This window comes from Solanum dulcamara, chromosome 1 (genome assembly GCF_947179165.1).
Source record: "Solanum dulcamara chromosome 1, daSolDulc1.2, whole genome shotgun sequence".
Taxonomy (NCBI): Eukaryota; Viridiplantae; Streptophyta; class Magnoliopsida; order Solanales; family Solanaceae; genus Solanum; species Solanum dulcamara.
Genome location: NC_077237.1, coordinates 77,140,397 through 77,164,061, shown reverse-complemented (window position 1 = coordinate 77,164,061; position 23,665 = coordinate 77,140,397). Strand labels below are relative to the sequence as shown.

General features: G+C 36.3%; 3 protein-coding genes across 11 annotated transcripts; 2 read left to right on the top strand and 1 right to left on the bottom strand.

The window, feature by feature from the left end:
• The first annotated feature begins 2,192 nt into the window (after positions 1-2,192).
• On the top strand, positions 2,193-4,271 carry LOC129903437 (protein ELF4-LIKE 3-like). 5 transcript variants are annotated; one of them, XR_008770286.1, is made up of 3 exons: positions 2,193-2,358; positions 2,893-2,952; positions 3,526-3,565. XR_008770286.1 is itself a non-coding variant. In XM_055979115.1 (2 exons), exon 2 carries the CDS (start codon positions 3,567-3,569, stop codon positions 3,909-3,911), a length of 345 nt encoding a protein of 114 aa, XP_055835090.1. In that variant the 5' UTR covers positions 2,255-2,358; positions 3,526-3,566; the 3' UTR covers positions 3,912-4,271. The 5 variants fall into 5 exon arrangements, 4 of the variants coding, with proteins under 4 accessions (XP_055835090.1, XP_055835132.1, XP_055835002.1 ...); XM_055979115.1 differs by lacking the exon at positions 2,893-2,952 and having other exon boundaries at positions 2,255-2,358; positions 3,526-4,271; XM_055979157.1 differs by lacking the exon at positions 2,893-2,952 and having other exon boundaries at positions 2,256-2,358; positions 3,556-4,271.
• A 297-nt stretch (positions 4,272-4,568) lies between these two features.
• Positions 4,569-9,605, bottom strand: LOC129903240 (uncharacterized). 3 transcript variants are annotated; one of them, XM_055978778.1, is made up of 9 exons: positions 9,382-9,604; positions 7,750-7,833; positions 7,605-7,663; positions 7,329-7,424; positions 7,170-7,247; positions 6,775-6,837; positions 6,215-6,388; positions 5,515-5,610; positions 4,569-4,786 (listed from the first exon to the last, which is right to left on the bottom strand). In XM_055978778.1, the coding sequence occupies exons 1-9, from the start codon at positions 9,560-9,562 to the stop codon at positions 4,712-4,714; spliced, it is 906 nt and encodes a 301-aa protein (XP_055834753.1). In that variant the 5' UTR covers positions 9,563-9,604; the 3' UTR covers positions 4,569-4,711. The 3 variants fall into 3 exon arrangements, with proteins under 3 accessions (XP_055834753.1, XP_055834824.1, XP_055834892.1); XM_055978849.1 differs by lacking the exon at positions 6,775-6,837 and having other exon boundaries at positions 9,382-9,605; XM_055978917.1 differs by lacking the exon at positions 7,750-7,833.
• An 815-nt stretch (positions 9,606-10,420) lies between these two features.
• LOC129903023 (developmentally-regulated G-protein 2) lies at positions 10,421-18,974 on the top strand. 3 transcript variants are annotated; one of them, XM_055978533.1, is made up of 12 exons: positions 10,421-10,592; positions 11,504-11,588; positions 13,216-13,283; positions 13,467-13,543; positions 14,062-14,242; positions 14,353-14,409; positions 15,785-15,859; positions 16,327-16,446; positions 16,625-16,795; positions 17,354-17,467; positions 17,666-17,836; positions 18,212-18,974. In XM_055978533.1, exons 2-12 carry the CDS (start codon positions 11,519-11,521, stop codon positions 18,308-18,310), a joined length of 1,203 nt encoding a protein of 400 aa, XP_055834508.1. In that variant the 5' UTR covers positions 10,421-10,592; positions 11,504-11,518; the 3' UTR covers positions 18,311-18,974. The 3 variants fall into 3 exon arrangements, with proteins under 3 accessions (XP_055834508.1, XP_055834650.1, XP_055834577.1); XM_055978602.1 differs by lacking the exons at positions 10,421-10,592; positions 11,504-11,588 and adding an exon at positions 11,595-12,632; XM_055978675.1 differs by lacking the exons at positions 10,421-10,592; positions 13,216-13,283.
• Positions 18,975-23,665: the final 4,691 nt, after the last annotated feature.

The window sequence follows — 23,665 nt, the reverse complement described above, 5'->3', positions numbered from 1 at the left end:
TATATAAAGATAAAATGAGGCTTACCAAATCTTCGGAGGGTTCAAACAAGTCATGAGCCTCAACAGATTTATTGTTGACCGTTGAAATCCATCTAATGATCCGCGTCGAAGTAACTTCTTCCGAATTCATCTTTAATTTCCTTCGAAGGTGGGGAATAGCCTCAAATGCCAACACTTCATAAAATAAAGACATATAAAAATGATCAAAATTATGAATTGACCAAAATAAAAAAAATTGAAAAAAAAATTAAAGTTTACTATGAAGGCCCATGGAAAGCCATAAAGATTGGTGGTATTCATATCTTTATTCACCATCTTCAATAGGTATTCAACCGCCAACTTGTAGGATTCACGACCCCATGGATAGGTAACAATTGCCTTTCTATCTACTAAAAATAAAATTATTTCGGTCGGAGTCTTTGTGTTTGGATCTCTACCAAAAAGAATATAATGCACAAAATAAACCAAGCACAAAATCTTCTTTGCATCTCTTGAAGCAGTATCAGATTTGAGATGCTCAATCAAATCATCCTTCTTGAAAGTCCTACCCGTTGAGTTAATAATATCTTGTCGCCTATTCCTAACCTTAGACAATATTTTTTCATCATCATATTCTTTTGCCAAGTGACAATTCAAATCAATCATAATGGCAAATTCTTTCATGCCAAAATGAGCCGGCATGCCACAAAAATTTATCCAAATCTGTGTTGATCGCTGGAAATTAATTTGACGTCAAAAAAATTGATACACCAACTTCATTTGAAACTGCTGAGTCATCTTCTCATGTAGGTCTAGATAGCTGCCAAATATAGAAGACCTAAAGAATCTTTTCAATTCTTGTTGCTTTAAATTTTTTCTAAAATCAATAAAAGACTTCATCAAACCTGACTTAACAGTAACAGAACCAGACAAATTTGGATATTCATCCATCTTCATCACAAATTTATAATCTGAATATCAGACAAGCTTGATATGTTAGGCGTCATCACCTGAAGATTTGATTGGAGAGAATTCGACAGAATCTGGTGTTCCCCTCTCCTCTGAAAGAGGTATATCATGCCAAAACTTTGTTCTCTCTTTATATCTAGCTCCTTCATCCTCCTCACCATCTTCTACATCTTCATCACCTTCATCCTCTACATTCTTAGAAGAAGCATCCCTTTCACCTTCTTCTTCTTTTTCTATAGATTTTTTCGATCTTAATGTTTCTTCTTCTTGTGACATGAATTTTTTTTCTTGAGATTTTAGGGTTGCCTCACTCTCAACAAGGGCGTGACCCTATTCAGCAAGTGCGGACAATCTATTGGTGCTATTTTTGGAGGCTTCTTCTGCTTCTTTCAGCCTCTGTGTCATAAGTCTCTTCCTTCTAGTATATCTATTAGGAGTAGTAGAAGCAGTAGCATCATCAGTTGTCTTTCTTTTTTTTGCGAGCTATTTATTTGCACCACATGAAATAAAAAAGAACTCATCAATTAATTTAACCAATCATTCAAAATAAATATCAAAAACAAACTATTGTAGTTGTTCAAACAAATACATAAAATAATTTTTCAAACAAACTGCTGAGTTACTGAAGCAGCTGCTGAAGTTGAGAAGGAACAACTTCAACAATTGTTATGTGAAACTTTAATTGTTGCTTCAGCAATTGCTGCACTAGTTATTAGGGCATGCAACAATAAAATATGTGAAATTCAGACTCTTATTTTTCTATTTAAACCTAAATAATCATTTTTATTTTAAAAACAAAAAGCCCTAACAATGAAGAGAAAAGAAGTGAATTTACCTTTAAAAATTGAAACCCTAACAGTGACAAAGGAACACAATGATGACGACAAGGTTGACAGAGATGAAAGGAGAAGAAAAACTAGAAAGAAATAGAGATTAAGAAGAGAAAATAGTTTTGAGAGAGATTTGAGAGAGTGCGGAGATGAAAGATCAAAGAAGTTGGAGAAGAAAAGTTGAAAAGTCCCACCGACAAGAATTTGAATATATTTGAAAAAAGAGTTTGAAACTTTATTATATTTTAAAAAAGATTAACAAGTTTTAAAAACTATATTTTACCCCTATTTAACCTAATCACCTAATTAAAAATATTTTAACTTGAACTTGATCAATTTGTTAGTTTTTTTAATTAAAGACTTATTTGTCACCTATAACTCAATTTTCTCATGAATCTTTCCCAAAATAAAATTTTTAAAAAATGCTGATGAGTCGAAAAAGATAAAAATGTTATTTAACTAATTATTAATTTTCCCTTTTATTTATCCTTTTCCCTGTAATCCACAATCTACGTAAACGAGTGAGAGCGACGACCGCAGCAATTGGGACAATCGAACTCTTCATCGTCAAATTTTTAAGGTAATCCTCTCCTCCTTAAACTTTTCTAAACTAAAATTTGAATGTTTTCTTTCTGTGTTTCTGGGGCTATGTGGGGATTCTCAGATTCATATGGGTAAATCATCTTTCTTTTTTGACCTTTAAATTTTGAAATCTATCCTTGTTTTGTAGAAATTCTATCTAACTCTCACTACTCTATACAAAAAGAATGGATTTTTAGACCTAGATTGAGCTTTTTTATTAGATAATTCTGAAAACTCTCACCAGTATCGTAACTTTGTCTACAGATGGGGAAAGAAATCATTTACTAGTGCTTTTTGCCCTAGATAGAGCTTCTGAAGAGAAGGATTATGATAAATTGATAGTTAAACATAACACTTCAAAACTTTTAGCCTGGATTAGCTTTTTGTAGTTTCTTGCACTTTGATTTGTGTTTCTATTTGTTGTTTCTTTTACTTCAATTATTGTCTTATATTTTGTTGTAGTTACTGTTCAGAGTGTTTTGTGTGGTGACTTTTTCATTGTCGTTATTTTTTTTTGAACTGCTTTGAATAGTTTTTCCTTGAGTCGAGGGTATATCGAAAACAACCTCTCTACCTCCAAGGTAAAAATAAGGTTTGTGTATACTCTATCCTCCTCAAATCTCTCTGTGGGATTACACTGGATATGTTGTTGTTGTATGGATCTTCTAAATACTAATTTCCTGGAACTTACCCACATAATCGCACACACTATGTATAATAGTGTTGGACATGACATGGACCTAATTACCCAAGCTACTTTGGTATTGAAGCTTGCTTGACTGGCAACTATGATATCCTTCTGACACGAAATGAAATAAAGGTCATAAACACACCTAAACTATCACTTTTTCACGAGTTTCACACCCGATTATCATTTGTTTCCTTTTTCTACTCGAACCATCATCAGATCACTATCTATGTATTAGAACACACCTAGGTGAATAGATGGTGATAGTTCAGGTAGAAAAAGGGAACAACTAATAGTTGAGGTATGAAACTCTCGAAAAAGTTTTAGTTAGGTGTGTTGTTACCATTAACTCCACAAAAATTTTAAGGTCTTCTATTGTCTGTCTTTTAACGTTTGTGTATTCCATTATGAAGCTTGTGCATTTTGGCTTATAGTTTAAATTGTTGGTCTAAGGTAACTTTATGTTTCTATATGCAGTATTTGATAGCTATTTCTGGTTTTATTTAGTGGTGATTGAAATGGAGGATGTTGTATTCTCGTGCACCGATAATGGAATTCAAGTTGACCGCAAAGTAGTTCAGACACTGCAAAAGAATTTTGTGCAAGTACAGAACATTTTTGATCAAAATAGGTTGTTAATCAACGAGATCAACCAGAACCACGAGTCAGCAATCCCAGATAACTTGACTCGAAATGTTGGTCTTATTAGAGAGCTAAATAACAATATTAGAAGAGTAGTTGATCTCTATGCTGATCTCTCCAGTTCTGTTACCTCATCTATGGAGGCTTTCTCCAAGTGTGAATCAACAAATGCTAATCAAGCAGATCAAAGAGACAGTCAAAAGAGAATTAGGTCCAGCTGAATTAACCGCATTGAAGTTCAACTTTCTCCTTTGATTGTTTCTAAGTAAATCAGCTCTCTTTAAATGGGTTTAAGCAGAAAGGAATGAATACCTAGGCTTATCGCTATAATATTTTGAAAATAAATCCTATCTGGCCATGTGTTCCTTTGTGTCCTTCTATCTGCTTCTACAATTGGACTCAAATTCATATTTAGCAAGTCGTAGTTTTCTCCTTGTATGTTTGTTACTGTAGAGTTTCTTGTTCTGTCTTTAGTTGTTTGAGTGGGCGCGAAGAAAATATATATAGAGCCCCACTAAACTCTGAAAAATGTACACATGATGAGATGATAAAAGACTTATAGTTTCTTGTTTGAGTTCTAACTTTCATGTCATGAACCAGCCTCCCTCCCAGTTTTTTTTCTTACTTGAAAAAGAAGAGCATATATACCTTTGTTCTTTGTTCTTGTCTTTGGAATCCATCATTGTATCATGAATTTGTTTCTCTGTTATTTCGAAAATGGTGGTGTCTGAACTCATTGAAACAGCGTGAGGATGCTTATTATACACTCCTGCGTGCTTTTTCTTGAATCGCGTTAGACTGCTTATCTGTATTTTGCATTTCACCACCAGTCATGACCTTTTCTTTCTATTGAAGTTCTTTACAACTAGACAGGGGGCTTTTCTTTTGATGGCTCTTTTAGCATCATATTTACATACAGAAAACAAGCAGTTTGGATATCAGAGAAATCCTCTCAAACACTAACATTTTTCGTGTAATCGAGAAAAAAAGAATATACTACCAATTATGGATCCAAAAGAAATTACAGTTCTGATTTATCTATCAAGTTTGCAAAACACTCTTTCCAATCCATGACCTTGTCCTCACCATTGACCACCTGTTATTTGACATGCTGAAAGATGTTAGCTATTTAACAACTAATGGAGAGGGGAAGTGCATTCACAACAAGAAAGTCCCATGATGATGAAGATCATCTCTCGAACATAAGAACATACTGTGACTGAGATTTGAAATGAAGAACTAAAAAATATTGGTTACTTCTTCTCCGAATAGACGTGATCCAACAAGTATTTGATTGTAACTTTGAAAAGTTCCAAATAGGCACACTGCAGATTGAATAATTCTTTTTTCCAACACAAGCGATCAACTGTTGATGCTTTCTTTAGCAACATTAGCATCAGTTGATACCACTCCAGAAGACATTTTTCAGAACATTCATATGTAGGAAGACCCCTCTGTAGCTTTCAGGTTAATATATTCTTATTTTTTTCTTATTTTTTTGGAGGGGTGAGGAGGAGGAGGGGGGGAGTAGGGTACGTCAAAATAAAGGGCTCTATAATTTTTATATTCAAAATATGAACTCCATACCACTAAATACCACCAACTCTTCTTCACCAGAGTTCAAGAGTGGAACTTTTCCACTTTACCCCCTTGGTGACACGACCCCCTAACCTCATGGTTAGAGTCGGAGTATCCTTTCCATAAGGCCAACACTCTCGTTCCATCAAGAATAGGGAGTTATAAGTCACCAACCTATGTAAACTCTTCATTTGTGGAGCGCACCTATAGAATCTTAGAACATTAAAGGCCAATCGAGGAACAAACCTCGAATATCAGTCCTTTATGTGGCACAGTGTCAAACGCCTCTACACAGATGAAAGCAGCATCCTCCTTGCTCAGCTTTCCTTGTGATGCACAGCCCTGGCATGAAGATCATAGAACCAGCTGATTTTACAAAATTTAACTTTCTTGCGAATGATTTTAAGTGAATACCATAGCAAGCCAAATTGCTTAAAAACAAAGGAAACCATTCACCAAAAAACATATTCAAATGCTAAGTTTTTCCTATAAGCTGCTATGCTTAACGCAATGGTTGGAATGGTGGTAACTGGAAACATTGGATTTTTAGGAATTTCCAACAAAAAGATAGCTATTCGACTATCATCTGTATATCAATTCTAGGGGTCCTTCATGGGCACATTACTTTGTGTTTGAACGAAATGTAAAAACTAAACTCGAGTGGACAACTACAGTGTTGAGTAGCAACGGTAAGGAATTTCTTAACATGAACAATGAAAATTAGTACAGAGGTTTTCTATTCGATTTGTGAATAATTTTGCACTAAAGGAACACCTTATAGTTCATTTGTGGTGGTTTCAACCTTGGGAAAAATAGTTGTATGACATTATGCTCCTTTGGAAACAGCCAGTGACATTTCCAAATTGGCAAGCGAGAAAAGAGCATTAAACAGATGGTGATTTCGACACCATCTACCTAATAAAGAAGCTACACAAACAAGGATTACCTCTTTAAAGTTGAAACCTTGATTTCCACCCGGTGCATTTACCAACAAGCCAGTTCTAATAATGGTGTAAGGGATTCCCGAAGCCATAACCAGTGATTCATCTCGTTCTGCCTGTTTTCTTGCATTGGCAGTAACAATTGCTTGAACCCCGCTAGAACCTCTATAAACAGACAGCTGCAATGTCGTCATATCATTAAATCGAAACATAAAACCATTCAAAAATGGCATTATACGAAAACATGCCCTTTAACTTAGGTCTCAACTGATATCTATGCCTTCCAACTTTGGGTGTGCACAAGTAGACACTTAAACTTGTATAAAATTGAACAAGTAGACACACATCCTATGTGGCATAATACACGTAGGACACCATGTAGGATGCGAATTTTCATGCAAGACGTGTGTGTCTACTTGTTCAATTTTATACATGTTTAAAAGCCTACTTTGCACACTCAAAGTTGGAGGGCACATATGCCAGTTGAAGTCAAGTTAAAGGGCATTTTTATGTATTATGCCTTCGAAAATTGCCATTGCCTGGAAAATGTATGCGAGAGGACTACCTGAGATAATAGGATCACATGTTGTAAACCTTTCCAACTCTCTATATTTGATACAAAACCTTCCTACAAATGCAGCTAAGTGTAAGAGACCTGACGCGCATCGGCCGGGCGACATGCCAAGCGCCAAGGCGACATGCGACGTCGGCAGCGCCCTGCGCTTCTTAACTAATAATTGTTCACATAGAAAAGAAAGTGCCTAAATAAGCTACGGAAAAAATAATTAGCTAACAAGAATAAGATGCAACAAGATTACACGATAAATCCAAACAATGAAAGCAGTGTTAGGAAACAAAACAGATGTATTATAGATTCATATGCAGATTAACGCGTAAGTATTTTTGTTGGGGATCACAGCAAAAACTGATAACGGAGAATAATGATAAGAACAAGCATACATTTGGGCATATCACTGCACGAACACCACTTAGAGCCTTCTTTAGCAATGATCTGTCCCTTGCATCACCTGCTATTGGCTTCATAGCAGCTTAGGAACATTAAGTATTAAAATACTACCAATTCTATGATACTAAAAAAATGTACAAAATGCCACCAACCTCAACATAAGTACCAAAAGCTTCCATTGCAGCCCGCTTATCCTTTACCAGAGCTTTGATCCGAGTTCTTTTGATTATCAATGACAATATAATCATCTGTCCAAGATCATGTATAGGTGAAGTTGACAAAGGATGAGACAAGCGATGACTAACATCATTTCAGTTGACCTTCAGTGACATAATATAAATTCTGCCCATTGCTTGCAAATGCACATATTGTAAACAACAAGACATAAAGATTCTAGTGCAAGATATCCGATGCTACCATATACGAACCTGACCAATCTCATTATCTCCATCGGTAACTAAAACTGCATCTCTGACTTCATCTTCTTCTGTTTGTGAGAAAAAAGAAACACATTTGTTGATATAATATTTTAGAGCAGAAATCACATGCAGAATAATTACTAAATTCAGCTACCAGAAGACATATCTTCTTCTGAAAGGGATCCATCTTTTGGGAGGAGCTCGGGTGCCCCATACCATTTCCTTAACTTTGGACCGCCTGAAATCAATGGCATACTTGGATGAAAATGTCAATGATTAAGGAAATGTTGTTTGATCAGAGCATACTTTGAGATAAATTAGATTACATCATATCACATAATTTTAGTGGGAAGGATTGGCGTAATAAGCATTTATGTTTTGGGTGTTAAGTGTCTTTTTCTGTTTCTCTTTTCGTTTAAATGACGTGTTTTCATCATTTAAGGCCTAACAAGTTTAAAGATTTTCTCATTGAAATCATGAATGTTTATGATACCAATGATATTTTCAACCCGAAGAGCAAAAACCGTTATATGAAACTATGAGTTGCCATCATCAGCCAGTAGAGATATTAAATTTCTATCAAGAAAAAAGTGGGAAGTACTCATCAGTAGCTTTAACACAGAGACCAGAGAACACAGTATGATAGACAGATAATGCAAAGGGGGCCTTGCATCAGACGTTTTGCAGTACACCAAATGTACTGGTGTATTGAATCCTTAAGGCAAGAAAGATTACATTTACACTATTACTAAAAATGGAAAATGAGAGTTGTATAAATCCTAAATTGGGAGAATTTTAAACTAAAACCTGTCATCAAAGTTCAACTAGAGGATTTGCTGTTTGTCATCAAGCATAGAGCTATCGCAACTAGAGGCAGATCCAAGATTTAAAAGGAGTAGGTGCACCTCGTCATAGATCTTTCTTTAGATTTATTATATACAGAAATGAATGCATGTGCATTCAGTGCTTATATGCTGGATGCATCAACTGCTAATTATATACTGGACCATACCGGCATATGGAATCAGTTTGAATTTTCTACCCGACATTCTCCAGTTTAACATAAACGGTTAGGGATGCAAAAATCAAGTTCAACACCCCCAACCCGTTCAAGTTTGGACAGGTCTTGACCCACCATTTATTAACTCAACCCATTTCAGTCCATCAAAAATTGGGTTGATACGTAGTCCAAATTTGTCAAAATATTTTTAAAAAGACATTGATTTAATTTGATATGTCATAATAAAGAAAAATAGTAATTTTATTAGGTATAAAAGTTTATAAAAGAACAAATAAAAAATTAAATCTTAGTAAGAATTGGGCTGATTGGGTTATGACCATCATTTGAGCCCATTTCAGCCCAAGTAGCTTTTGAACGGGTTATTGATCAACTCAATCCAATTTAACCCGCTCAAATTCAGGCCAACCCGCTCATTTGACACCAATATAAACTAACTAAAACTCTTGGAAGAAGAATCTATTGAATTCAGCCTCAGCCCTCCTAGGCTCTTAATATAACAATAATACAACAATAACTACAAGTAAGCCTTAATCCCAAATAAGTTGGGGACGGCTATATGAATCTTCACGACTGTCCATATACCCCAATTAAAAGTTTCAATATTGAATTTCCCCAATTTTTTCAAGCATACATTAAACTGCTAGTTGAAATGAATCATTCAAAAATGAATAACGAATAGGAGCATTTATAACAAGCGCGCTACTAAGTAAGTGAAGAATAATGTCCAATTAACACAAATTGAAGTAAGGAAGTAAAAAAACAAACCTTCAATGTAATCAAGAATTTGGTCCATGAAACCAATTTTTTTCTGTGAAGAAAAGCAAGTGAGAGAACGCTTATTGGTGTGTGAGAAAAAGAATGAAGAGGGTTTGCTGTTCTTCCAATTCCTGCACCACAATTGTGAAGGTTGATTCACACAAAGAGATAAAGCTGCTGAACTCCCCATAGACTCCACAAACGGTTGGTTTCTGTTATGTCTTGGGGGAAAACATAACTTATTAAAAGTGATTTTTATGACAATAGAAAATGTGACTTTGAGTAATTTTACAAGTGGGTTTTGAAAAGTATAGTGTGCATTTTTTATTTTTATCTTGTGAATAAATAGAGAGAATGTTTTTGCTAGATTGTTGATCAGTGTTGGAGTCACGATTTTTTCGGATTCAAAATATAAATAAGTAAACACACGAATAAGTTGAATGAGATTCACATTTAGTATATATACGTAATATTTTTTTAATCATATATGAATAATGTAAGTTTTCGTTGAAGGGGCTTGGGATTAACTCTTCGACCTTATCTGACTCCGTCCCTGCCCTCTACTCAAGTAAAACATATCAAAATACATAGCAATAACAAATAATGCAATAACTAAAGCAACAAAGAAAATACATAAGTAATAATAAATTTTAAAAAGTAGGAAAATAGGAGAGAAATAATGATGATATTGATAAGGAAAATTAGCTAATACAAGACTACCTATTAAAGTGTTTGGTTGGTACCAAGAAAGTTAATTTTTAAGAAAATATAAGTTATTCTTGAGAAATATTTTTCAGTTTTAAAATTTTAAAATATATATAATTTATCGATTTGGTTTAATTATTTCTTATTTTTTTTAATAAAATTAAAATAAAATGAAATATTATTAATTTTTAAAAATGCAAAATCAGATCAAACAAAAATCAATTTAATTAAATTTTTATCAATTTGAATTGATTTTTACTGAAATGGTGAATACCCGAATAAAGGCATTTCATTGATCATGTAGTGTAATTATCTAAGCATCAGTGTGCAAAATTTAAATTTAAATTCAGGTCCTCTAAGTTGAAGAACTCTTCATTTTGATCCCACCTTATTTGCACCACCCTTGTTTCTCCATTTTTCTAGTAGAACATACACTATCTTCTACTTACACACGACCCGCCGCATATAGTCGCAGGTCCGGTCGCCGGAATATACAATATCTTCTCGTCGTTCAGGTATACGCCGATATCTAGGGTTAAAATTTGCTCTCATAGTGTTTTAACCTTGCAAATGATTCGAATCCTAAAATTTGCTCGTAATTTTCTGATTGAGGCTTTGATTTTTTCACATTAACAACAGTGTCAAATGCACGACATGTTGCATTCTGAAAATTGCTCCTCAATTGAACGATCACCAGTTCTATTTGATTGTCAGAATTTTACTCTGAATGGATTAATGTGTTCAACGAAGATTTCTCATAGTTGTTGTGATGTTTACAAGTTAATTTCCAGTGTTTGTTTTTCATGTGATACGGAGGAACATAGGATTCATATAGCAGATCCTAACTAGTTTGTGATTGAGCCAATAGACTATCTATTGGTTGATTGGTAGTGAAAGATTCAACTTGGATTCATCATAGTTCTTGTGATTTTTGCAAGGAATAGAGGATTGATATAGTTGATCCCAACTATTTTGGGATTGAGGCGTGGACTATTTGATTGATTGATTTGTTTGTCATGTGATAATGGTTCACAAATTTGTTATGGTGTAGTATCTACCTTTAGTATTACAAACCAATTTTATGAATGTTTCTCTGGGAATTTTTTTCTTATAATATAAGAATCACAAGTCCAAGCATTCGAAGTCGGTTGCATCAGCTCTGTTATTTTCATTATCAAATACTCGTTACATGGATGTACTTGGTCCATGTGCTCTTTTGAACTTACAAAATAGCCTGGTATCTTTTATTTTTGATGAAGACAATATAGTATGGTATCTTTGACTCTAGCTCCGTCTTTTTTGCTTATGCGTCTCTTGGGGGAAAACATGATTCAATTTTTTTTCTGGTTGGTACTTTTGTGAGTATCTCGTTGTCGATGAGACAGTTTCTTGACTGAAGCTTATCTTTCTTTGTTTCTCATTGCAGGAAAATTAAGGAACCATGGGGATCATAGAAAAGATTAAAGAAATAGAAGCTGAGATGGCTCGTACACAAAAGAATAAAGCAACTGGTAACTGTCATAGTCATGTAACTAAAGCCTTTTTATTTGATATTTGTGTTATCTACAATTTTATTTGAAGTGCCATTCACGTTATTATTAAGCATAACCTTGTCAAGAGATACATTACCTTTTCTTTTCCTCCTGAGTCCTCCTGAAACCTTATCAAAGCAGTGCTGCCTGAAGGAGCATAGATTCTTGATCGTGTCTTCAAATTAAGAGAAAGAGAGAAAAATGTGTGGAATATTGGTGTTTGTACTCGGTCACTAATGGCTTCTACAACTTTCTATTTTTATTTGATGATTGTGCTTTGTTTCATGCCTCCTATGCAAAGTATAAGGGGCGTGTTATTTTTGCGGTCTGTGGACTTCTCCCCCCCCCCCCCACCCACCCCCAATGCATGTCAGCACATCATAATTAACTCAATCATTAAATACTTACTGCTACAGATACAGTAAAACCTAACTCAAATTTAATAATTTATAGAGATACACCCAAAAGGCATTAAAATGAACTTATTTTGACTGATAGGACAGGCACGAGAACTCGAAATATTATCGGAAGCTCTTATTGAAGGATTTGGCCTGTGATGGAAATGCTTATTGTTGAACCACAACCACCATAACGCTTGATCATGATGGACCATCTTAATTAATTTAATCTCTCCTCTCTAAACAGGGTAGGAGTAGGCCGAAAAAGTATTGGAGAGAGGTGATTAGACAGGACATGGCACAACTTTATATTACCGAGGAATGACTTAAGATAGGAAACAGTAGAGGTCGTGTATTAGGGTAGAAGGTTAGTAGGAATAGAGTGTTGTCTTGCCTTGCGAAGTTTTAGTGCCTGTCGTAGGAATAATCATACCCTTGTAGTTCTTGCCATATGCTTTTTATTGTATTTCTATTATAACTCTATTTTGTTGTTGTTATTGATTTTCTTTTCTTATTGACCGCTATGCTTTCTCCATTGTTTTCTTCTTCTTTTACTTGGGTTTAATGCACTTGAGCCGAGGGTCTTTCGGAAACAACCTCTCTACCTCCACGAGGTAGTGTTAAGGTATGCGTATACTCTACCCTCCCCAGACCCCACTTTGTCCCACTTTGTGGGATTTCACTGGGTATGTTGTTGTTGTTGTTGTTGTTGTTGTTGTCTCTTCTCTAAACAGTAATCATGCAGATGAATCGACGTAAACCCTCAGGAGTCTCTAAAGGATCTGGTCAGCAAAGCTAGAGATAAAATTTAGAGTTTCTTAGTTATCCAATGGAGACTAACCTCTTGCGGGAGCACTATTGGATAGTTGAAATTCAAAAGCACTTGTGCTGGAAGTATGAACTTTACACGGATCTTGCAGGAATAAGAACATCCCTTATGGTTTAGCATGGGATGATATTAGTTTGAGAGCAATTATTTTAGAGCTTCATAGTCTCTCGTGGTGATTCATTTCTCTGCCCTTAATTCTTCTGTACATGTATTTTGTGTTATGAGGTACAGGCCTACTCCATGTATCCTCTCACATACAAATGAGTGTGGTATATTTTATTTATATCTTGTATCTGTGATGAATAAACCTGCCTGTATGTCAACCTTTTCCCCAAATTTCCTCGGAAGCTTAGTGATGTACTGTACCTTGGATGTGCAGAGTATCATCTCGGTCAGCTGAAGGCTAAGATAGCAAAGCTGAGGACACAACTACTGGAGCCCCCTAAAGTATGTGATTTTGGTGTTTCGGACTGTTAATTGGTGCAGTGAAATCTCCATTAACTTAAGTTTCCTCTAGATTTCATGATGTAAAAGTTCACGTCCACTCGAAACCGGCTTTCTCCTATCCGTCTTTGTTTCTTGTTTTAATAGAGAGATAGTAGTAACCTTCTGATTATGCTGATGCAACAGGGTTCTAGTGGAGCTGGAGAGGGTTTTGAAGTCACAAAGTATGGCCATGGGCGTGTTGCACTAATAGGATTTCCAAGGTTTGACATTTCCTCCTCTTGGTTTTAGATGTCATTAATTTCATCAGAAGGGAAAAGAAGATATTAGCCTGTACGGGTTAATTTTACAAAGTAAAATATTTTTGAAGCATTGTGTGCTAGATTATGGAATTAAATCAGTTTTTGGCTTTTGCTGATCTTCTACATCAGCTGATTTCTACCCTAAAAAACAACAACATACCTAGTAAAAATCCCACAAGTGGAGTCTGGGAAGGGTGGTGTGTATGCAGCCTTATTCCTACTTGGGAAATAATTTGAGTTAATAACCTAAAATTCTGAAGATCTTTTATGTGAGATTTCTTTTGGCAAGGCCAAAGATGGGAGTCTAACTCAGTGACATTTAACTACAGCTGATCTGGTAATTATGGAAAAAAGTGGTTCTAAGTGTTTACTTGCTGTGTATTTGCTTTTTCCCTTTGGGTGTCGTAAAGAATTTCATTTTTCAGTTATGTTAGCTGCAACTCTTGGTCCCCTAAAAACTTTGGTTTTTGTCTTTACAGTGTTGGAAAGTCAACACTCCTAACGATGCTGACAGGAACACATTCTGAAGCTGCATCATATGAGTTCACTACACTTACTTGCATCCCTGGTATTATACACTACAATGATACCAAAATTCAATTGCTTGATCTTCCGGGTATCATTGAAGGTGCATCTGAAGGCAAGGGGCGTGGTAGGCAGGTAATTGTTGATGCTATTTTAGCAATTTGGCAAAGGATGGATAAAATACAGTTCCTGAAGCTCATGATCTTGATGATGAGAGCCTCTGAAGAATTTCTCTTTGATGACAGGTCATTGCTGTTTCCAAGTCATCAGACATTGTTTTGATGGTTCTGGATGCTTCAAAAGTGAGTGTTGGTCACTGTAGCTGATACTTTGACTTATAGGTTTTATTAAAGCTCTTTAAAAAGTGCTCCAGGTCTATGGTCTTTAAGTGCAAAGCATAATTTTAAAGGATGGCTTTAGTTAGAAAAGATGCAATGAAGGAAAAAAATAATCTGTAATGCAAGAAATAAGGAACAAATTCATTCATAATATTTTCCCTAACAATTAATACATCTCTTTGCCGATTAAAATTATCATTTAGTTCTGCTCGATTCAAGATAGAATTCATGGGCAACGTGGTGCTTGCCTTAGTGCCTTGCCTATAGAGAAGCACCCTTAAACGAGTTGAAGCGCCCTCCTAGAGCTTTTCTTAGCTTCAGAGATTAACCGCGCCTGAAATGAGCCTTTGACAACATTGGTTTTCATTAGATATAAATCGTTCAGTAGATGTTTGTTTTGATAGAACTTATTAGATATTGTTGTAATTGTTCTGTGAATGGGTGATTTCGGTTATGACATTCTTTGTTATTTTATTGTTTAATATGATAACATGGTTATGATATTGTTTATTTATACCATTTCTATCAATAAAATTCTATTGCTTTCTCTTAATCCCTCTTAACATTTTAGTAGTGTCAGGATCTAATTTGTAGTCCCTCATTTCAACCCTCTCATGCTTAAAATACTAGAAACTTTCAAGGTCTCATCTTATTGCTTTGTGATTGTGATATTGTTCGGATTGTAGTACATATAGCATATATATCTTGTGATTGGTGGATAAACTTTACAAGTCTGAGAATTTTTCTGGAACTAAGGCTCCTAATTGTAACAGTCTTGTGATTTACGGATAAATTCTATTTTTGTGAGAGTCAGCCATATTATAAGAGGGTCTCCTGCAAGTAAGATCCATGGAATGTGGCAAGAAAAAGCAATATTATTAACTTGCTGTACCGATTAAATAAATATGATAAGTGCTTCATCAAAAGAAATCAAATAAATATGATAAGCTTGTCTCTGATATGCTTATATGCTTACCGAGCCAAATGTCTAGTACAGTGACTTGATTCTGTCATGCCCATCTTAGACTTGACTAATTGTTTAGTGGAAGAAACAATAACATATGTTGTACTTAATCCACAACAATTATTCATGAAGTTAATAATGATGAAGCAAAGCTGTAACGGCTTGTCCTCGCTGTATATGTTGGTTGTCCGGAAGTTTGGTGGTTAGTTGTACCTTTTGTTTGTGTCCTGAGGACTTCCTTTAACTCTTAAATTCATCTTGTTCCCCTGGTAGCTATTCAACAAACTATTGACTTGGCTGTTTAACTAATTTTGATTAGAATTTTCATATTCTTGCACTTCCTATTGAGAGGTGACATGCTCCATTTCAATTCAGAGTGAAGGCCATCGACAAATTTTAACAAGGGAGCTGGAAGCTGTGGGACTGCGATTAAATAAACGACCTCCTCAGGTGATCTACTCTGTGCATTATTTATGTTGTCATTTAGCTCCTTCATTCTTATTACATTATTTTCTTTATCTCCTTTGTGTCTCTGTTTTATACTTGTGAAAATATCGTTTGTTCTGGAGGATTTTAACAATTATTGGCAATACAAGTACTGTATAACATTATATGGGATGACCTTATAGCAGAGTAAACCTTGACATTCGTCCTCAAGTTATTAGGTGCCTGGGTTCTTGCTTCATTTACTTTCTCTGGCATTGATATTATGAGACACTTATAGAGTTTATTCCCTATGTAACACTGTTTCAAATCTAGTTTGAAAATGTTTCTTCCTCTCAAAATTTTGTCTGGAATCCCTGAGATTGTCTTTTTGCTGTTTAGTTTTTTGCACGCATGCATTCATTGGCAATCTGCTCCCCTCAGGTTTGACAACTTCAAAATATGGATTTAATTTACATTCCAAATGGTTGCAGATATACTTCAAGAAGAAAAAGACGGGGGGGATTTCTTTCAACAGCACGCTGCATCTGACACATATTGATGAGAAGCTCTGCTATCAAATTCTTCATGAATACAAGATTCACAATGCTGAGGTACTCTTTCCCTGTTAACCTAATATGCTGCAGAAAATCATGTAGAAACTTATATTTTCTCACAAACATAAGTGCTGATTCTAATAACATTTTCTGGATTCCTGTTTGCAAGTTTACATCTGCCCCTTCCCGATTTATATGTGCAAAACCTCTGTAACTTCATATTCTTTGTTCATAGGTTTTATTTCGTGAAGATGCTACCGTGGATGACCTTATTGATGTTATTGAGGGAAATCGTAAATACATGAAGTGTATATATGTCTACAACAAGATAGATGTTGTCGGTATTGATGATCTGGACAGATTAGCCCGACAGCCAAACTCCATTGTCATTAGTTGCAACTTGAAGGTATTTTGTGCAATAGTTATTTGAATACTGAAAGAAGTAACGTAACAGCAGCTTACTAATCTAGTCTAATGTTTTAGCAAGGTGCTATCTTTATTACAATTTTCTGTTTCTTTGAATTTGCATATTGATATTTAGTGTGACTGCAATGAAGAGCATATTTAAGCGTCTTGGATGTGCAATTTTGGGATTGTCCACTAAAATACACTTGGCAATGACAATGTCAATCTTTTCTTTTTGTGTGGTTCTGTATGCAGTGGCGTACATAGTAAGAGTGTTGCTTTTTCTAGGATCACTAAGATCCTCCCAAGTTGGATTGCTTCATTGTGAATATGGGTTCTGGGCTCAGTAATTGCATTTACTTCTTTTTACTTTGTGAAATTTAGCTTGAAGATCCAAAGGGAAATTGAATACTGCAGGGCGTGAATCGTGGACACGTGAGTGTGCTGGTTCTTATGTTGGAATGGGGTGAAACTATCGTTGACTGCTAATACGCTTTTCAGAAATCTTCTAACCCATTGCCTTGTCTGTATATTAATATTGCTATTGAATTTGAAACAGCTGAATCTGGACAGACTACTTGCGAAAATGTGGGAAGCAATGGGTCTTGTCAGAGTTTATACAAAGCCTCAAGGCCAGCAACCAGATTTCGCAGAGCCAGTGGTTCTCTCTGCTGTATGTTGTATCACTTTATGCTTTTAAAGATTTTCCCACTTGTACTCTGTTACTGGAGAAACAATTCCCATTTTCTGGTCTTTGGTTGGAGCAGTTTGTTATGTTAAAGACGGTTCTTTGAACAGATTCCGCCTCCATCCTTCTTTCTTGTCGCCGTACTTTTGTTGATAAATCTTTTTCATGTATTTATGATTTCAGGATAGAGGTGGCTGTACTGTAGAAGATTTCTGTAATCACATACATAGGAGCCTTGTTAAGGATGTGAAGTATGTCTTGGTATGGGGCACGAGTTCAAGGCACTACCCTCAGCATTGTGGTCTCAGTCATCTGCTCCAGGATGAAGACGTGGTTCAGATTGTCAAGAAAAAGGTAGCTAATTTTGTTTTGGGCTTTCAACATATTATCATTATTATATTAATATCAGCCGTAGCACCTCTTCGCTTTCATAACAGTTGGTTCCCAAACTTTACATATCTTTGATCTTTAGAGAGGTGATGATTTGACATTTCTCATGGCAACATGTTTGTTGGGTGTAGTTTTCTTTACTTGTAAACTCAATTTGGGCCTTGAATATTGTGTCAATATATTAGCATGCAACCAACCTTATTTTCCTGCTAAAAGTATAAGCAAAACTTATACTGTGATTTCTTCACCATATCGGCTTTGGGAGTTGTCTCACTATGTGCTTCATGAAGACACACTTGATGCCTATTGACATTCAAAGCATTCTTGTGTGTTGTACAGGAGAAGGATGATGGTGGAGGCAGAGGCCGATTCAAATCACATTCTAATGCTCCTGTTCGGATATCTGACAGAGAGAAGAAGGCTCCACTGAAGACATAGTTTAATCATTCAGTGAAGCTTTTATGTATGTGCTAGTTGTTGGGGCATCAATTTTTGATCGTGGAGTATATTGCAGGAAAGTAATGAGCTATGCTAGAGGTTTCTTCATTATGGTGTGAAGCTACTCATTATTATGATGTCAACACTTTGCAGTGTATAAAAAATATGGACATATGCCTTCCCTTGGAAGGTAGGGGTAAGGTCTGCGAACACCCAACACTATCCAGACTCTACTCGTGGGATTGCATTGAGTGTGCTGTTGTCGTTGTTGTTGCCTTACTTCTGAAGGCAAGATGTGCTGCTTAGAGTTTCCATCCGTTAGTGGAACTTTAGATGTCACCTTCCAACAGGCAGCACATCTTTGTGATAACTTATATGGTTCAAATGGTAAGAGGGCTAGAGGCCTGAGGGAAGATACCAAAAATGTTTCTTTTCTTTCTGTAGTGTGTTTCGAATAAAAAATCACATTAAACTTTAGGGTTAACTATACTAAGTGGCTACTAGGCAATACATAAGACAAATGTTTGCACTACTTTGTACAAATGCTGAATTTATCATTTATGTATTCTCTTTTGGGTGCCAAATGCTGAATTTCTTAGGTGGCTTAAAGCACAAAGTCCAGGTAATTGAGACATACTTTTAGGCAACAATCTTCTATGATTAATACTGGTGCCTTAAACTATTTAGGGTGTGTTCGGTACGGAGGAAAATCAATAATCCACTTTTTTCATGTAAAATTTTTGGAAAATATTTTCTTTCGAAAAATATATTTTTTAAAAATAAAAAAAATGACTTTCTTATTGAAAGTAGAAAAAATAAGTTCTATAAGTGACATTTCATATTGGTTGTGTTCTTTCTGTACTCTTAACAAACCTCACATTCACTCACCCTGTAGACCCCAAGCCCACGCCCTTGTTTCCATCTCTCATAGTATTTGCCTAAATTATATGCAAATAGTTTTAGGCTAATGTTTTTTGCTTATATATCAAACACAAAAAAATCACTTATTTTTTGAAAAAATAAATAAATTTCAAGCTTTCATACTGAACAGAGTCTTAGTTTTAACAGTAGAATTTTAGTCCCGACTCATTACTATCGTTTCAACTTTTTTTCTTTTCCTTTTTGTCTCTTTTTTTTCTTCGTGTCACCTTGTTCATGATAATCTCAATAATGAATATGGTTTGTGGTTAAGGATCAATTTGATTAGTGCGGAAGTGGCCTTATGTCCAAATCCATCATGTCTGCAGTCGCTTCTAATTTACTTTAGTTCTTAGAGTGAATTAAAGGGGAAAGAAGAGATAATAGTGACATATTGTTCTTTTATTTAAGAAAAAGAGATTCTAATCTAATAATAAATTAAAAGCTAAAGTCATATACAGTTTCTTAAAATTGTTCCCATATTCTATTTCGACATTTTATTTAAGATTTATTTTTTTATTGAATACTTTCACTATTCAAAATGAGTATCTATTATATACTTTTCGCTGACATGTCAAGAAAGGTGCAATCAGAATGTGAGAAAAACTTTTAGCTATTTTTTTAATCTCTTTCTTCTTTAGTCATAACTTCTTCCACACCACCACCCTTTCCGTCGTCGCCCTCACCACCATCCATCTTTCTCATTTCTCTCTTTTCTTCGGTCATCTTGTTAAATTTGACAAGATTCTATATGAATTAATTTGAAGATTTGGTAGGAAGATAATTCTTCATTGGTACAAAAAGTCAAGATAGTAACTTGGTAGGTGAAAGTTTGGTAAACAATAAAATGATTTCACAAGTTAAACCTTGACATTTTGACACATATAGTGGGAGTTGTAAGTAGATATATGCATAATCCTGAAATAGAGCATTGGTCAGGACATTTCGGAATGTGGCAAGGCGAGGTCCTTGATATTCTTTTTCAACAAGGGCTAGATATTGCCATAGAAGAAAAGAAATCAAACAATATAGGAGTAGAAGATTGGAAGATCATCAATCGTGTTTCTTTTTGTACCATTTGATCTTATCTTACAAGAGAACAATAATATCCATACACAAAGAAAACTTCTGAAGTAAATTGTGGAATGCATTGGAGGAGAAATTCTTAAAAAAAATTGTCACGCCCCGAGAGGGTACCCTAGACGTGACCGGCACTCGAAAGCCATTTCTGGCCTTCAAGCGAACCACCTGATTTAGTCACACTATCATTCAATCACATTCACTCAATGGAGGATTAAATCATAAACACACCATTCTCATTATGGGGCTGAAATCCAAACACTATCAACTAAACAAATAAATATAATAAGACTCCTCAAAATAACAGTCCAGCCTCCCCACACTCTAGTCTATGAAGCCTCTATCAAAGTCTAGGAGGTGCCAATGACAAGACCATGGCTACCAACAATCAAAATAAAGGAAACAACACAAAACTATACAAGGAGCTCAACATCCTTCGGAAACTAGGAGGACTCACCAAGTAGCTGGAAGTGTGTAGATCTTCAACGGTGCACTGGTTGATGATCTCTGGTACCTATCTCTGCATCATGAAATGATGCAAGCCAAATGGTGTCAGTACGTGGAATGTACGAGTATGTAAAATGGCCGAATAAAACAACATCATAAAAGGATCAACCAACTCAAAAATTGCAACTCATAAAGAAATGACAACTCGCTCAAGTGTCCTAAGTCTAACAAGAAATGGTTTAGATGGAACCAATTCACATGCCACTCAACTCAACTGGCTCGGAGCACTATCAAGACCTAAATGGGAGTTTCTCTTATTCGACAACCATCACTTATGAGCCAGTGATAGTACAACAATCAGACATTGTTGCCACGTCCGTCCATACCTTTCCAGGGCATGAACGCCTCCCTAATCATGGATTCCATCAATTATTCAAGTCCTATCATTTCAGGACAATAAAATGGGAAACATCCGACTTTAAAGGTTCGATCCCACGGGAAGCATCCGACTTTAACGGTTCCATCCCTACCTACGTTGGCGGCGTAGTTTCTGGGGTTCAAGTATGGACTATACTCTCACCCGCTTCGGTGCTCGATACTCCTCCCATGACTCTATGCTCATAAAACTCCCTCCAATCATCTCAAACAAGCCCTCACAGCTAGTTTCATTTAGGACTTTGCCAACTCCTCAACTCTATCCTCAATTCGACCAAATCGAGTCATAATGGCAAGTCTCATTTAGGACCTTGTCCACTCGTCAATTCTATCCTCCAATCAACTTAATCAAACCTAATTTAAATAAGCATTTATAACCTCCCACAAACATAACAAACCATTCCTCTCCTCATTTCTCACCTCCTTATGACTCATTACACTCTAAGGTTTTAAACCAACAATTCAAGAGGAATAACATATTTAAGGAAATTGACACATTCAACATAATCACATGGTTAAGGAAAATCAACCGAGCATATTAACAAACCATCTCCATCAACTCATGCTAACATGAAGGTCTTAGAAATTCTTAGCTCAACAACTTCAACACAATAAGAATCAAATTAATAGGAGACAAGACTCATTCAAACATAAACCATATCAAGAAACTCCATCCTCATGGACATCTAACCTCAAAGAAGAGTTGGGCACATGGGTGGACTCAACCCATGCTTTGAGTAGCCTTACATACCTTAGAATAGATTCTTGAAGAAACTTTGTTGTTGGGTCTTCAATGGAAACTTGGAGTCTTGAAGCTCTTAGAATAATTCCTTGTTGGAAGTGGAGAAGAAGAAGAAGAAAAGAAGAGAGGGGGATTTTCTAGGGCTTTTTAGAGAGAGAGTGAGGGATTGAAAATGGTCCCAAAATGTGCTAAGGCTGATACATATATAATTTGGGACAATTCCCAAATTGCCCTTTCTCCAAAATACTGAAAAATAGGCTGAAAACGCTCCTGGCGCGTCGCGCCTTTGCAGCGCCAGGTCGATTAGACCTAAAACCTGCACACCCATTAGTGGCGCGCCGCACCAAGGACCAAACTACTGAGGCATGTTCTTAGCGCGATAGTGACGCGTCGTGCCCTTACAACGCCAAGGCCATATTTTCTGGGTTCTAGAAAATAGGCTTGAAAACCCTGCACACCTCGTAGTGGCGTGCCGCGCCAGGGACCAAACTACTGAGGCGTGTTCATGGCGCGATAGTGGCGCATCGCGCCACTGCGGCGCCAAGCCCAGATTCCCAGAAGTTGCAACCCAGGCCTAAAATTACTGTCGTGCTAGTTCGTCTTAGGATCGTCATATCTTTTGACTCCGAACTCCAAAAATTACATTTCTTGGTGGCGTTGGAAAGAAGACTCGACGACCTTTAATTTAATAGGTTGTTGGCTACCCAGATTGTTGTCTTTCAAATGATAGGGTCGTTAGAAGTCGACTCCTTAAACGAACTCATCCAAAAACTTAGCCACGACGAACCTTTTGGACTTAGCTTGGTCCTAGGGGTCCTTTGTGACCCCACATCACCTACAACACTCTTCAATTACTCAAGGACTCATCTTAACTCAAGCATATACTTCACCATAATAGAGTTTGACCCTACCTGAATACAAGGAGGGCCCGAATCTTAGGGAAATTTTTTAAGGGGTGTTACATTATCTCCCCCTTGGGATCATTCGTCCTCGAATGACGAGTAACCAAGAATGGACTTGGGGTATAAATCACAATCAGAATTCAGTCATTCAACCAATCAAATTCTCAAACAAATTACCAATCAAACTCATAATGCGCAAACAAATTCGAGTCATGGAAATGGACATTACCTTCAACATTCTCGTCGGTAGGCACGAATAGATGTGGATATATAGATTTCATATCTTCCTCCGCTTCCCATGTGGCTTTCTCAACAAACTGATTTCTCCACAGGACTTTAACTGAGGCGATCTCTTTGTTCCTCAATTTGTGGATTTGGCGATCAAGAATTTGGATCGGAACCTCTTCATAAGATAAGCTATCCTTAACTCCAATACTATCAATAGGGACTACCAACGAGGGATCGCCTAAGCAATTCTTCAGCATTGAAATGTGGAATACCGAATGAATAGAGGCCAGCTCTGAGGGTAACTCCAACTCATAGGCAACACTCCCAATCCGCCTTGAAATCTGGTAAGGACCAATATATCGAGGACTGAGCTTCCCCTTCCTTCCAAACCTCATGACGCCCTTCATAAGTGACACTTTCAAGTATACCCTATCACCCACCTCAAACTCTAAGTCTCTCCTCCTCACGTCGGTGTAAGATTTTTAGCGGCTTTGGGCTGTCTTTAGCCTGTCTTGAATGACTCTCACCTTCTCCATGGCTTGGTGAACAAAATCGGGCCCAATCAACTCAACTTCACCAACTTCAAACCATCCAATTGGCGAT